Raw genomic sequence first — 10569 nt, forward strand, 5'->3', positions numbered from 1 at the left:
TAATTTCTGGGAGTTAACGGGAAATTAATTTAAAAATATTATCCAAATTGGTTTTGTTTGCTTTTTTTTTCCCAAACAAAACTTCCCAGCTAAAAGCTGTGAAGCTGTATTAAATCTATTTTGCATAAAACCAGGAAAAAGAGACATGATTTTGCAATGCTCCATTATTTAATTATTGTGTTTCACAAAGAAAAAAACCTCAAAACCTCTTCCACAGCAAACACCTGATAATGACACCATCCCCAAAAATAAGACCAGTGGCTAATTGCTTTAGAAAACTGGAAAACTTGGTGATTTGTCATCCACCTGACCTCTGGGATGGAGAGAGAAATGTGATATTAAGGGTCAGGGACAACAAAATGGTCACTTGTGTCTGCAGCCATTCAGCAGCTCTGTAGGACAGGTAGGGCTGATCAGGCTGCCCACAGCGTGCTGGGGTTACCAACCCTCGAAAAATTCAGAATTCCTGTGTAATAAGCTTTCCGACAAGTAGGAGATTATTGGTTTATGTTAAAGGTGAATTCAGCCTTGCACAGCTGTGGGTCTCTCATCCTGCCCCTCAGGACAGCCCTGCAGCACCAGGACGCTGGCAGGCATTGATGTGCCCCTCTCTGCCGGCGGCGCCAGCTCCGCCGGGCATCTCCGGGGGACACCTGCAAGGCTTGCCACAGGAGAACGGCAGGGATTGGGGGTGGAGGGGGTAATCTACCCCTCTGGAGAGGCCATTTCTGCCGGGTGTCCCTGGTGGGGAAGGAACAGGCTCCAAACTCCCGGAACAAGGCGCTGACGGTACCCACGGGCACTGCCCCGGGGCCCAAAATGGCGGCTGGCCCCCGGCGCCGCCGCCTCGTTGCTACGCGACCGGCAGGGCCCGCCTCCCCCTGAGAACTACAACTCCCAGGCATCCCGCTCCGCAGGGACTACAACTCCCGGCAGGCCCCGCGCGCGAAGCCCTGCCTGCCCGCACTACATATCCCGGCAGGCAGCGGGGGCAGTGACCAATCGGTGTTGCCGATGCTGCGTGGTGCGCGGCCGGCGCTGAGCGGGGGAAGCGGCGCGGTGACATTTCCTGCCGGGCCGCCCCCGGAGCCGCTGCCCGAGCGGGGCCCAGGATGGCAGCGCTGGGAGGTCGGTGCGGGGCCACGGGGGAGCGCCCGGGGCGAGAGGGGGGTCCTGGTGAAGGGTACCGGGACCTGAGGGGTGTCTGGGGGGCAGCGGCGGGGAGGGGGTTCGGCCTGTGCTGGGGCAGCGCCGTGTGAGGGGCTCGGGGTGCCCGGGCTGTGAGGGCGCCCTGCGAGGGCAGCGGGGCTCGGCTGTGGGGGTGATGGCGTGAGGGGAGCGGGGCTGTGCGGGAGAGGGGCTGTGCTGGGTGAGGCTGTCCCGTGAGGGTGAGGGAGGGACCCCCCTGCTATGTGAGGGGAGAGGGAGTGGGGCTGAAGAAAGGCTTCCTTGAAAATGGGTGTGCTCGCTCTCCTCTTTGCCCCTTTGTGTTGCCTAAATTTTGTTGGAAGCACTCTGTTGCAGTCAGCAGCTTTACCTGATTTGCAGCTCTGGCCACCTAATGTTTTTCTTTTGAGCTCTCCTTTGTTGTTTTTGTTGCGTAAAAATATTGGTGCTATTACGAAACAGATTTTTGTGCTCGAGCTATTGCTCAATTTTCACTTTGGGATTTACTTCATTAGGCTTATCACATGTTATTTAGTAGCATATGCTCGGCTAAATATGTTTCCACGGTGATGTATGAGCTCCTTCACACCTGAGAAATTTCAAATTAAAATTCTGTTTTATTTGCAGAGAAAACATGTAACTATCTACAAATTTATGGGAGTTTAAGTTTAGACTTATTGTAGGGTTGTTTCTTCATGAGCCTCTGCTCCAGCCATTACTTGTGTGAGGCAGGAGCCAGTTCCTGTTTCAATGTGAAGTTAAATATTTACATTCAGGCTTGTGTAATGATGGGGTGGTTTGGGGACTTATTTCATTCCTCTGTGTCCCTTTTTGTTTTACAGGTCAATAAGTGTTGTGTTTCTTGACTTGATTTCCCCTTCCTCAGTTGTATGAAGTATTTTAATTGTTTTCCTTAATGCAGATAAACTTTATGGGGGTATAAACTTTATAGTTGAATGGTAACTGGCACTTTGAAAAGGAAAAAAAGTATTGAGGTCTCTTTATGCATTTACTCACCCTTGTCAATGTTTGGCTTGCTATTGAAGGATGATGATGCTGAGGAAATATGGAGTATCAATTTGTGCTAATTCTTGGTCATGCATGGGTTTTTGGCTGGTGTATGAATTTTTTGGAGGCTTTTTTTTTGTTATTGGTTGTTGTCTGTAAAAGTTTCAATTTTGCTTTGTAGAACCAAGTCAGTTTTCACAAACACTGAACGGAGTCCCTCCCTCAAACCAAGTCAGCAGTGGAATGGACCCCTTCCATGCCTGTAGTATTCTCCAACAGCTGAAGACCATGTATGATGAAGGACAGCTGACAGACATTGTGGTGGAAGTGGATCATGGGAAAACATTCTCCTGTCATAGGAATGTTCTTGCTGCAATCAGTCCTTATTTCAGGTACAACCATCCCTTGTTCTAGTGGGCATCAAAGCAGACAGAATATTAGTATAGGTATGGTTTGTTTAGATTTTCATTTAATGAAAATGAGTTCTGTGTATTTATACATAATATAGTGCACCTAGCAAGTAAAGATTACTGTTCTCTTAAGGTCAATGAATTAACAGTGTCTGTTCCTCAAAGGAAAGTTTCACTGGAGGCAATGTCACACAATTGTAAGCCAAGCAAAACTGCCCCCAGTACTGAGAGTATCAGAGATACAGTAAGAACATATTGAAACGATTTGTTTCTTTTCAAGTTACATATTTTAGCATGCTGGAGTATATGTAGGAAATAACTGGTTGAAGGTTGAATGCAAAGACTTGGACATGTCAAGACCTTTGCTTGTAAACTCAGTGAATTTTAACATGGGGTTAGTGAGATAATTGTGCTAAGTTAGTGATAAGCAAGAAGTTCCACTTTTGTTCCAGTAAGTGTAGAAATGATCTTACATTGAGGTATCCCAACAGGAAAGTGTAACACCTGTGATAAATGTTTGTGCCGACAGAGGGGCAAACACATTTGGGCTGGCTGTACAATATATTTAATTTTATGCCTGTAGCCAGAGGTAACAGCTGCAGGCAGACTGGTGAGGGTAGCAGCTGCAGGCAGACTGGTGAGGGTAGCAGCTGCAGGCAGACTGGTGAGGGTAGCAGCTGCAGGCAGACTGGTGAGGGTAGCAGCTGCAGGCAGACTGGTGAGGGTAGCAGCTGCAGGCAGACTGGTGAGGGTAACAGCTGCAGGCAGACTGGTGAGGGTAACAGCTGCAGGCAGACTGGTGAGGGTAACAGCTGCAGGCAGACTGGTGAAGGTAACTGCAGCCAAGGTGCTGGGTGTTTGTGCCTTGCAGATCGATGTTCACGAGCGGCCTTACCGAGAGCACGCAGAAGGAAGTTCGGATCGTTGGTGTCGAGGCAGAGTCGATGCATTTAGTGTTGAACTATGCATATACCTCCAGAGTAGTGCTGACAGAGGCCAACGTTCAAGCTTTGTTCACTGCAGCCAGTATCTTCCAGATCCCTTCCATCCAAGACCAGTGTGCTAAATACATGATCAGTCACTTGGACCCACAGAACTCCATTGGGGTGTTCATCTTTGCTGATCACTATGGTCATCAGGAACTCAAGGACAGGTCACAAGACTACATTCGCAAGAAGTTCCTGAGTGTCACCAAAGAGCAAGAGTTTCTTCAGTTGAGAAAAGACCAACTGATAAGTATCCTCAACAGTGATGATTTAAATGTAGATAAGGAAGAACATGTTTATGAGAGCATTATAAGGTGGTTTGAGCACGAACAGAATAAGAGAGAAGTGCACCTTCCAGAAATATTTGCCAAATGCATCCGTATGCCTCTGTTGGACGAGACCTTTTTAGAGAAAATCCCTCCCGTGTTTGCACAGGCGATGGCCAAAAGCTGTGTACAAAAGGGACAGCCCAGTGCCAATGGCTACACGCAGCGGCTCGGGATGACCGCTTCCGAAATGATCATCTGCTTCGATGCTGCCCACAAACACTCAGGAAAGAAGCAAACAGTGCCTTGTTTAGATTCGGTCACAGGGAGAGTGTTCAAACTATGCAAGCCACCCAATGACTTGAGGGAGGTGGGAATTCTGGTGTCTCCCGACAACGACATTTACATCGCGGGCGGGTACAGGCCCAGCAGCAGCGAGGTCTCCATCGACCACCGGGCCGAGAGTGACTTTTGGATGTACGATCACTCTGGCAATAGGTGGATTCCCAAGGCTCCCCTGCTGCGGGCCAGGATAGGCTGCAAGCTGGTTCACTGCTGTGGGAAGCTCTATGCCATCGGGGGCAGAGTGTATGAAGGAGATGGGAGGAACTCCCTCAAGTCTGTGGAGTGCTACGACAGCCGGGAGAACTGCTGGACAGCTGTGTGCCCCATGCCTGTGGCCATGGAGTTCCACAGCGCTGTGGAGTACAAGGATAACATCTATGTTTTACAGGGTAAGGTGGTGTGACTGCCTCTCTGGTGCTTTACTGGAAGTGGGGATTGTTCATTCTGACTGTCTGTGTTTTCTTTAGCAATTTGGAAAAATCCCTTGGGCAATGGGGTGGGGGAGAAAAGGGGGGAACTAGGAAGAAGGAGGTTGCTGTTTGAATTCTCATGCCCTGGGAATGTGTCACTGAGATGTAGTGCTGAGTTATTGCAAAGATGGCATTTTTGGTGGTATTCTGAGTCAACAATACAGTGTTTAAATTAACTCTGAAAATTCCTCATTAAATCTTTACCTGGATGAAATGCACCAACATTTAAGAAAAAATATTGTCCTATGAAAAAGCACTTTGCATTTTACTTAGCTAAAGCTGAGAAAATTCCTGGTGTCTTGTTCTTGGTAACTTGTAAAAGTTGATTAACAACTTCTAAGCCTTCATTTCCTGTCCTACCCTACTTTCTGAAGTCATCTTAGAAACTGGAAAGAGATAAAGCATCTCTCTTAGTTAACTCTGTTCCTTTGGTCAGTAATTACAGTAGTGCCTTTACACTCAGTGCACACTGAAAAGTGCTGAGACTGCTCTGAGGCCGTGGTAAGAGACCCACAAAGTGAGGAAGGAGGAGGAGATGTCCCAGTTTTGTTTTGCTGAGGGCCACCTCTGTAAACACCTGCTCAAGTTGGGGTCTCATGCACACCAACTCCTTGGGTCACTTCTATACAAATCTAGACAACAGAGAAGAAACAGGAAAAACAATACTGTAAGATCCTTATTATTTAGCAGAAGAAGTTAACATTATTTCTTGACTTTGCATTCATGATCTTCCATGTGACTTGCAGTTTTCTTCTTCCATTGTTTCTGTATCATGTTCTACTCCTGTTGGTTGTGGCCTTAAGTAGTTCTGTTGTGCTAAAAAGTTCTTTAAATCTCTCTTGAGTCAGATGTCTGCTTTAGGTGTTTAGAAAGGAATGCTGAAGAATGCTGAACTTGGTATTTGTTCTTTTAGTGTTTCTTAGAACTGATAAAAGGTGGATGATATTATAACCCATAGAACAAGAGTGCACCTTGTTCACAAGTTTTAGCTGCTCTGATTCTGTGCTTCAGTGCTTTAAGTGACAACTGACTGCTCACACAAATAAGCTGCTTCCTGTGCTAACCAGCAAATTCTAAAGAGTGGTGTTATGAGTGGCTAGAAAAAACTAGATTGAGCTGTGCTGTAGTATAAAGAGCTTAGCTTTTAGTAATTTTTCTAGGGAAAACTCCTGTGTTAGAAGTAGTCAATAAGAATTGATGAGTGTGAAAATGCCTATGGAATGCTGGGGTCAGTCACAGGAGATTGCACTATGGAACAAAACTAGATAATCAAAATTAGTATTATCTGTAACACCTTAACTCTGTTCCACCAATTTTACTGTCTCACTTCTGCATTCTTTGTTATACTTGAGGTGTTTGGTCACACAACAGCTTGGTTAAAATTCTTGAGATAGCCATGTGAAATCATGTGTGATTTGAATTCTGCTACTATTGCCTTTCTCCCACTGGACTTTACAAAAGTCAAGGAAGTCTTTATCCATGTTCTTTTCATTAAATATACAGAGCATGAGTTTTTGGTCACCTGAACTTCGTTTATCTGCAGTCTGTAGCTGCTGCTCTGTGCACTGAGCAGCAGAAGTGTTTTATGACCTAACCACAAACCATGAATCAGTAGCTTCATGCAGGTTCTCACCTGGCCTCCATTTCACCAATCAGCCTGAATGTGTAACCCAGCCACCTGATACAGCAGCTCCAAAATCTGAGTGTAGTGTAAGACAGAATTCAGGGTTTGAAAGCTGCTAAACTTGAGCAAATCATTGTGAGACTCCCCATCTGCAGATGACGCATTGTGAAGATGTTAAAGAGTGAAACAAATGTACTACAGATATTTCAAGAGTGGAATCTTGAAAGGTTTAGTCCCAAATTAAAAAGCATGGTTTAGAAATGATACAGGATACTTAGAAACTGTGTAAAAGGTGTTTCTTTGTAGGATACCTAGACACTGCGTAAACTGTAATATCTGTTTACACATATTTCTGTGTAAAATATGTTTCAAATACTCTCTGCTTCAGCTGAATCAGAAATTCAAAGTAGGTTTTAGTGATGCTATTAATCTTTTTGTAAAGTACTAAAAGGAAAGCAGCTAATGGTGCTGGGGAGTTTGTTTTGGGATGCAGGCTCTAGAACATTCAGTGTGTTCTGTCTGTGGAAGGACTTTCCTGAGAGCTCAATTACTGCGGAACTGTTGTCTGGAAACAAAGCATGAGTTATATTTTATTTTCCCTCTCTCTCCAGGGGAGTTCTTCCTTTGCTATGACCCTCAGAAGGATTACTGGGGATTCCTGACCCCAATGACTGTGCCTAGAATCCAAGGCCTGGCCACAGTGTACAACGACTCCATCTATTACATCGCGGGCACCTGCGGGAACCACCAGCGCATGTTCACAGTCGAGGCCTACGACATCGAGCAGAACAAGTGGACTCGAAAGAAAGACTTCCCCTGTGACCAGTCCATCAATCCATACATCAAACTGGTTCTCCTCAAAAACAAACTCCATCTCTTTGTCAGAGCTACTCAAGTCACTGTTGAAGAGCACGTTTTCAGAACCAGCAGGAAGAATTCGCTCTACCAGTATGATGAGGTCACTGACCAGTGGCAGAAAGTCTACGAGACTCCAGACAGGCTCTGGGATTTAGGCCGGCATTTTGAATGTGTTGTTGCTAAATTGTATCCGCAGTGTCTTCAGAAAGTTATTTAAATTCTTTTTTTTTTGGGTTTTGGTTTTTTTTTTTTTTTTTTTCAGTAACAGGCCTTAGTGATTTCAGTGGTAATTTGATGCTAGAGAAAACATGTCTTAAAAGAAAACAAAGAAATTCTGTCAGTATTTATTGTAAGATGAAACAGACAGTTTTTTGTATATGGGGATGGGTGCTCTTTAAAGGTTGCAGTCCGGGGAGGGACTTGTTGGTTCAGTTTCATGTTCACTGATATTTTCCTGGGAAATGAGAAGGAGGTTACAAAGTGCAATTATCAGCATTTTTTTTTCTGGTATACACTTAATCATGTCATACTAAAGGGTTTTTTTGTGGTAAAAGCAAATGAAGTGGAAGAGCCAGGATAACTATGCACTACAGTGAAAGAAAATCTAGCATTAATAGTTGAGGATGTCCAAGATGTGTTGAAGTGACTTTTCTTCTTCTCTTTTTTTTTAATACGGGTAAAATTTGAGGCAATATCACTAAGTTTTGTTGCTTTTTTTTTTTAATTTAGATTGAAAGTACACAGAGAGGAATGGTAGATCCTGATTCATAATGATCTCTTCTTTTTGTACTGTTTTTGAAGTCTGCTAAGATGTTTGTGATGTTGTTTGTGCACTGCAATTTGGGAGAAAAACTCAAGTCAGAATTGGATTGTGGAGTACCTTTGCCCCGGATGGAGGCCTGTTCATATTGTTGTACCAGTTCCTGTCTGTGGATTTTTGTTGAGATTGAGCTTAATGATAGTGGGGAAAATACCCCAAAACCTGTTTTTTGCCACATAGGTGTAGTGCTGTAAAAACTTTTTTTTTTTTTTAACACTGATTAAAACTTTTTTTTTCACCCCGTAAAGGGCTTTAACCCAAAAGTTGATGGTGCTAGTACATTTTTAATACTTGTTTGTCTGAACTGGGCCAGCCTTCTGCTACTGTTTAAGACAGCCTGTTATTTTCCATGGAGTGTGTGTCTGTCTTCAGGCCCTGTCCTGTCATCAGATTCTTTTCTAACATAACATTTTTACTGCAGTGGTGTTCTTGCACAGAATGGTGACAGGATATGGCCTTAATAATACTGATTCTCTTTTATTTTTTCTCTTTGTGTGGAGTGTTCATTCTGTCTCCACTACAGTACAGTGCTATGTGCAGAGTTGGCATGTGCTCTGGTAATTTGGAAAAGTGTGGTTTAACTTTGCAAGTTGTTTTTCTTTTCTCTTTGCAGTCAAGCCCCCAACTATCTTCTATTTCCTTCTGATCTATAATGTGAAAAGTTGCACTACTGAGCTGTCAGCATTATCCAGTGTATTAAAGCAAAATTGACAATAAGCATCCATGGCTTAAATTATCTTAGGGGAAATACAGAATAAGGAATATATTGCAACACTTGTCTTTATGTATTTAACATTTAACTTATTTTTAAAAAGCAAATAACTTTGACCTTCAGTCTCTACTTCAGTAGTGAAAGTTGGATTTAAAAGGGAAAAGAGGACTCCTAAAACTTGCATCAGCTGTGATTTACCAGGTTTCTTACAGCTCTACTTTTTGCAGAGCTTTAAGTTATCCTACTCTTTGCTGTCTTTTCCTGTTGACCTAAGTAAACCAGTTAACTTGACATGGCACTGGCCATCACTGCCTGAAAGTGCTTACCATTATCTGGCTTAGCAGCTGATACTTCAGTCAGCCAAATATTTAGCTCATTGTTTATCCCCCTGGCATGGCTGAGGATTTGGATAATGTTTGTTTACTACGTGGTCTTCCTGTTCCCAAATGGAATCTTCCTAACACATGAAAATACTCGCCTGGTTCTATTTATTAATTCTTGCACAAAATGTTTGAGAGGCAAAAACAAACAAAAAACTGTGAAATGAAAAGCAAAATAAAAATGCCTCTTTGCATTACATACCTCATCTTCCAGAGACTCACCAAACTCTTCTTCCAATGCAAGCACCTGCATTTTGATTTTTTCCTGAATTTGGCAATTCTTGCTTAGACTGCATTTTCCAACAGTGTTGAGGTGTGTTGTTTCTTTGTTTAGTTTTCTTCCTCTGGGTAGTTTTATCTATATGCATAGCCAGGAATAAGGGGTTTTCTGAAAAGTACAACTAATTTAATGTTTAACTAATGATCCTTAGTCCTTGGCTAGCTCTCTTTGCGCTGTTGTAGGCCTCTAGCTGCAAGCTTTCTGAAGCACCCTCCCTAACAGTGTTGCATTTGTGTGTAAAACCATTTTTTTTTTTTTGCAAAGTGTTATGTAACTTTTTCCTTGTTTCTTTGTTTGTGTTTCTTTTTTTTTTTTAGCTTGGTTGACTATTTACAAGATTTCTTGCTGCTTTTTGACAATCTATATTTATTTAGTAGAACAAATTTCAATATATTACTTGAAACTATGAAATAGAATTGAGTTAGCAGTTGACTGGTCATGTGATGTATAGGAGTACAATATGCTGTGGTTAATTCTGCAGTAGGTTTGTTAATTTTGTTTATCTGCACTAAAGTACGAAGATCTCCATTCTGTTTAACCATTCAAACTGAGGGTGTGATCCAAGTCTGTCATGTGTTTGAAAGCTAAATCCTGGAAATTGCTGTGGGAGTAGAATATACTAAATCTTTTGCATGAGGAGTTTGTTGAGACAGTAATGTAGCTGTGACATTTTGCCAATTCTTAAATGCTTCTACGTTATGCTGAAAGTCAGATTCCTGGTAAAGTTTTGCTTTAGAGTCAGGCTTAAGTAAACTTGCACAGCACAAAAAAAAATAATTGCACCAAAGGTACTGATAATATTTGAACAGTGATCTGTACATTTTGCTCATTTGGAATTTTTGTTTTTTTGCATTTGTTTATTTCCCTTTATGAAATGAATTTCTAGTGTTGTAAGAACTTAGGTGAGTGTAAATCTCTTCCAAAATTATTAGTTACTTTAGAAGGAAACATTTTGTAATTTCCACTTGCTTCCATCAATGAAATTTAGAATAACTCAGAGCAGTTTTGGTGCACCAGACATGCAGTGTGTGTATGTTCTACAAGAGATCCAAGAGCTCCCTGTTTGCAAGGCTGTTGAGAAGTGGCATCCAACATTCAGTGCTCAGGTATGTTAGTAAGAAGTACTGTAGTCCTATGAGGGCAAATGTGTGGATTTTTAAACATTTTGCCATAATTGCACAATTTTGCATTTTTACTTAATGTCATGTTATGTTTCTTAAAATAAACCTATTGTTGAAATACA

At 42.7% G+C, this 10569-nt stretch overlaps 1 protein-coding gene across 1 annotated transcript; it reads left to right on the forward strand.

Annotated features, from left to right (window-relative positions):
• The first annotated feature begins 1046 nt into the window (after positions 1-1046).
• Positions 1047-10569, forward strand: KBTBD8 (kelch repeat and BTB domain containing 8). Its single transcript, XM_063164980.1, has 4 exons — positions 1047-1128; positions 2357-2567; positions 3457-4571; positions 6888-10569. Exons 1-4 carry the CDS (start codon positions 1113-1115, stop codon positions 7349-7351), a joined length of 1806 nt encoding a protein of 601 aa, XP_063021050.1. The 5' UTR covers positions 1047-1112; the 3' UTR covers positions 7352-10569.

This window comes from Melospiza melodia, chromosome 10 (genome assembly GCF_035770615.1).
Source record: "Melospiza melodia melodia isolate bMelMel2 chromosome 10, bMelMel2.pri, whole genome shotgun sequence".
NCBI classification, from domain to species: Eukaryota; Metazoa; Chordata; class Aves; order Passeriformes; family Passerellidae; genus Melospiza; species Melospiza melodia.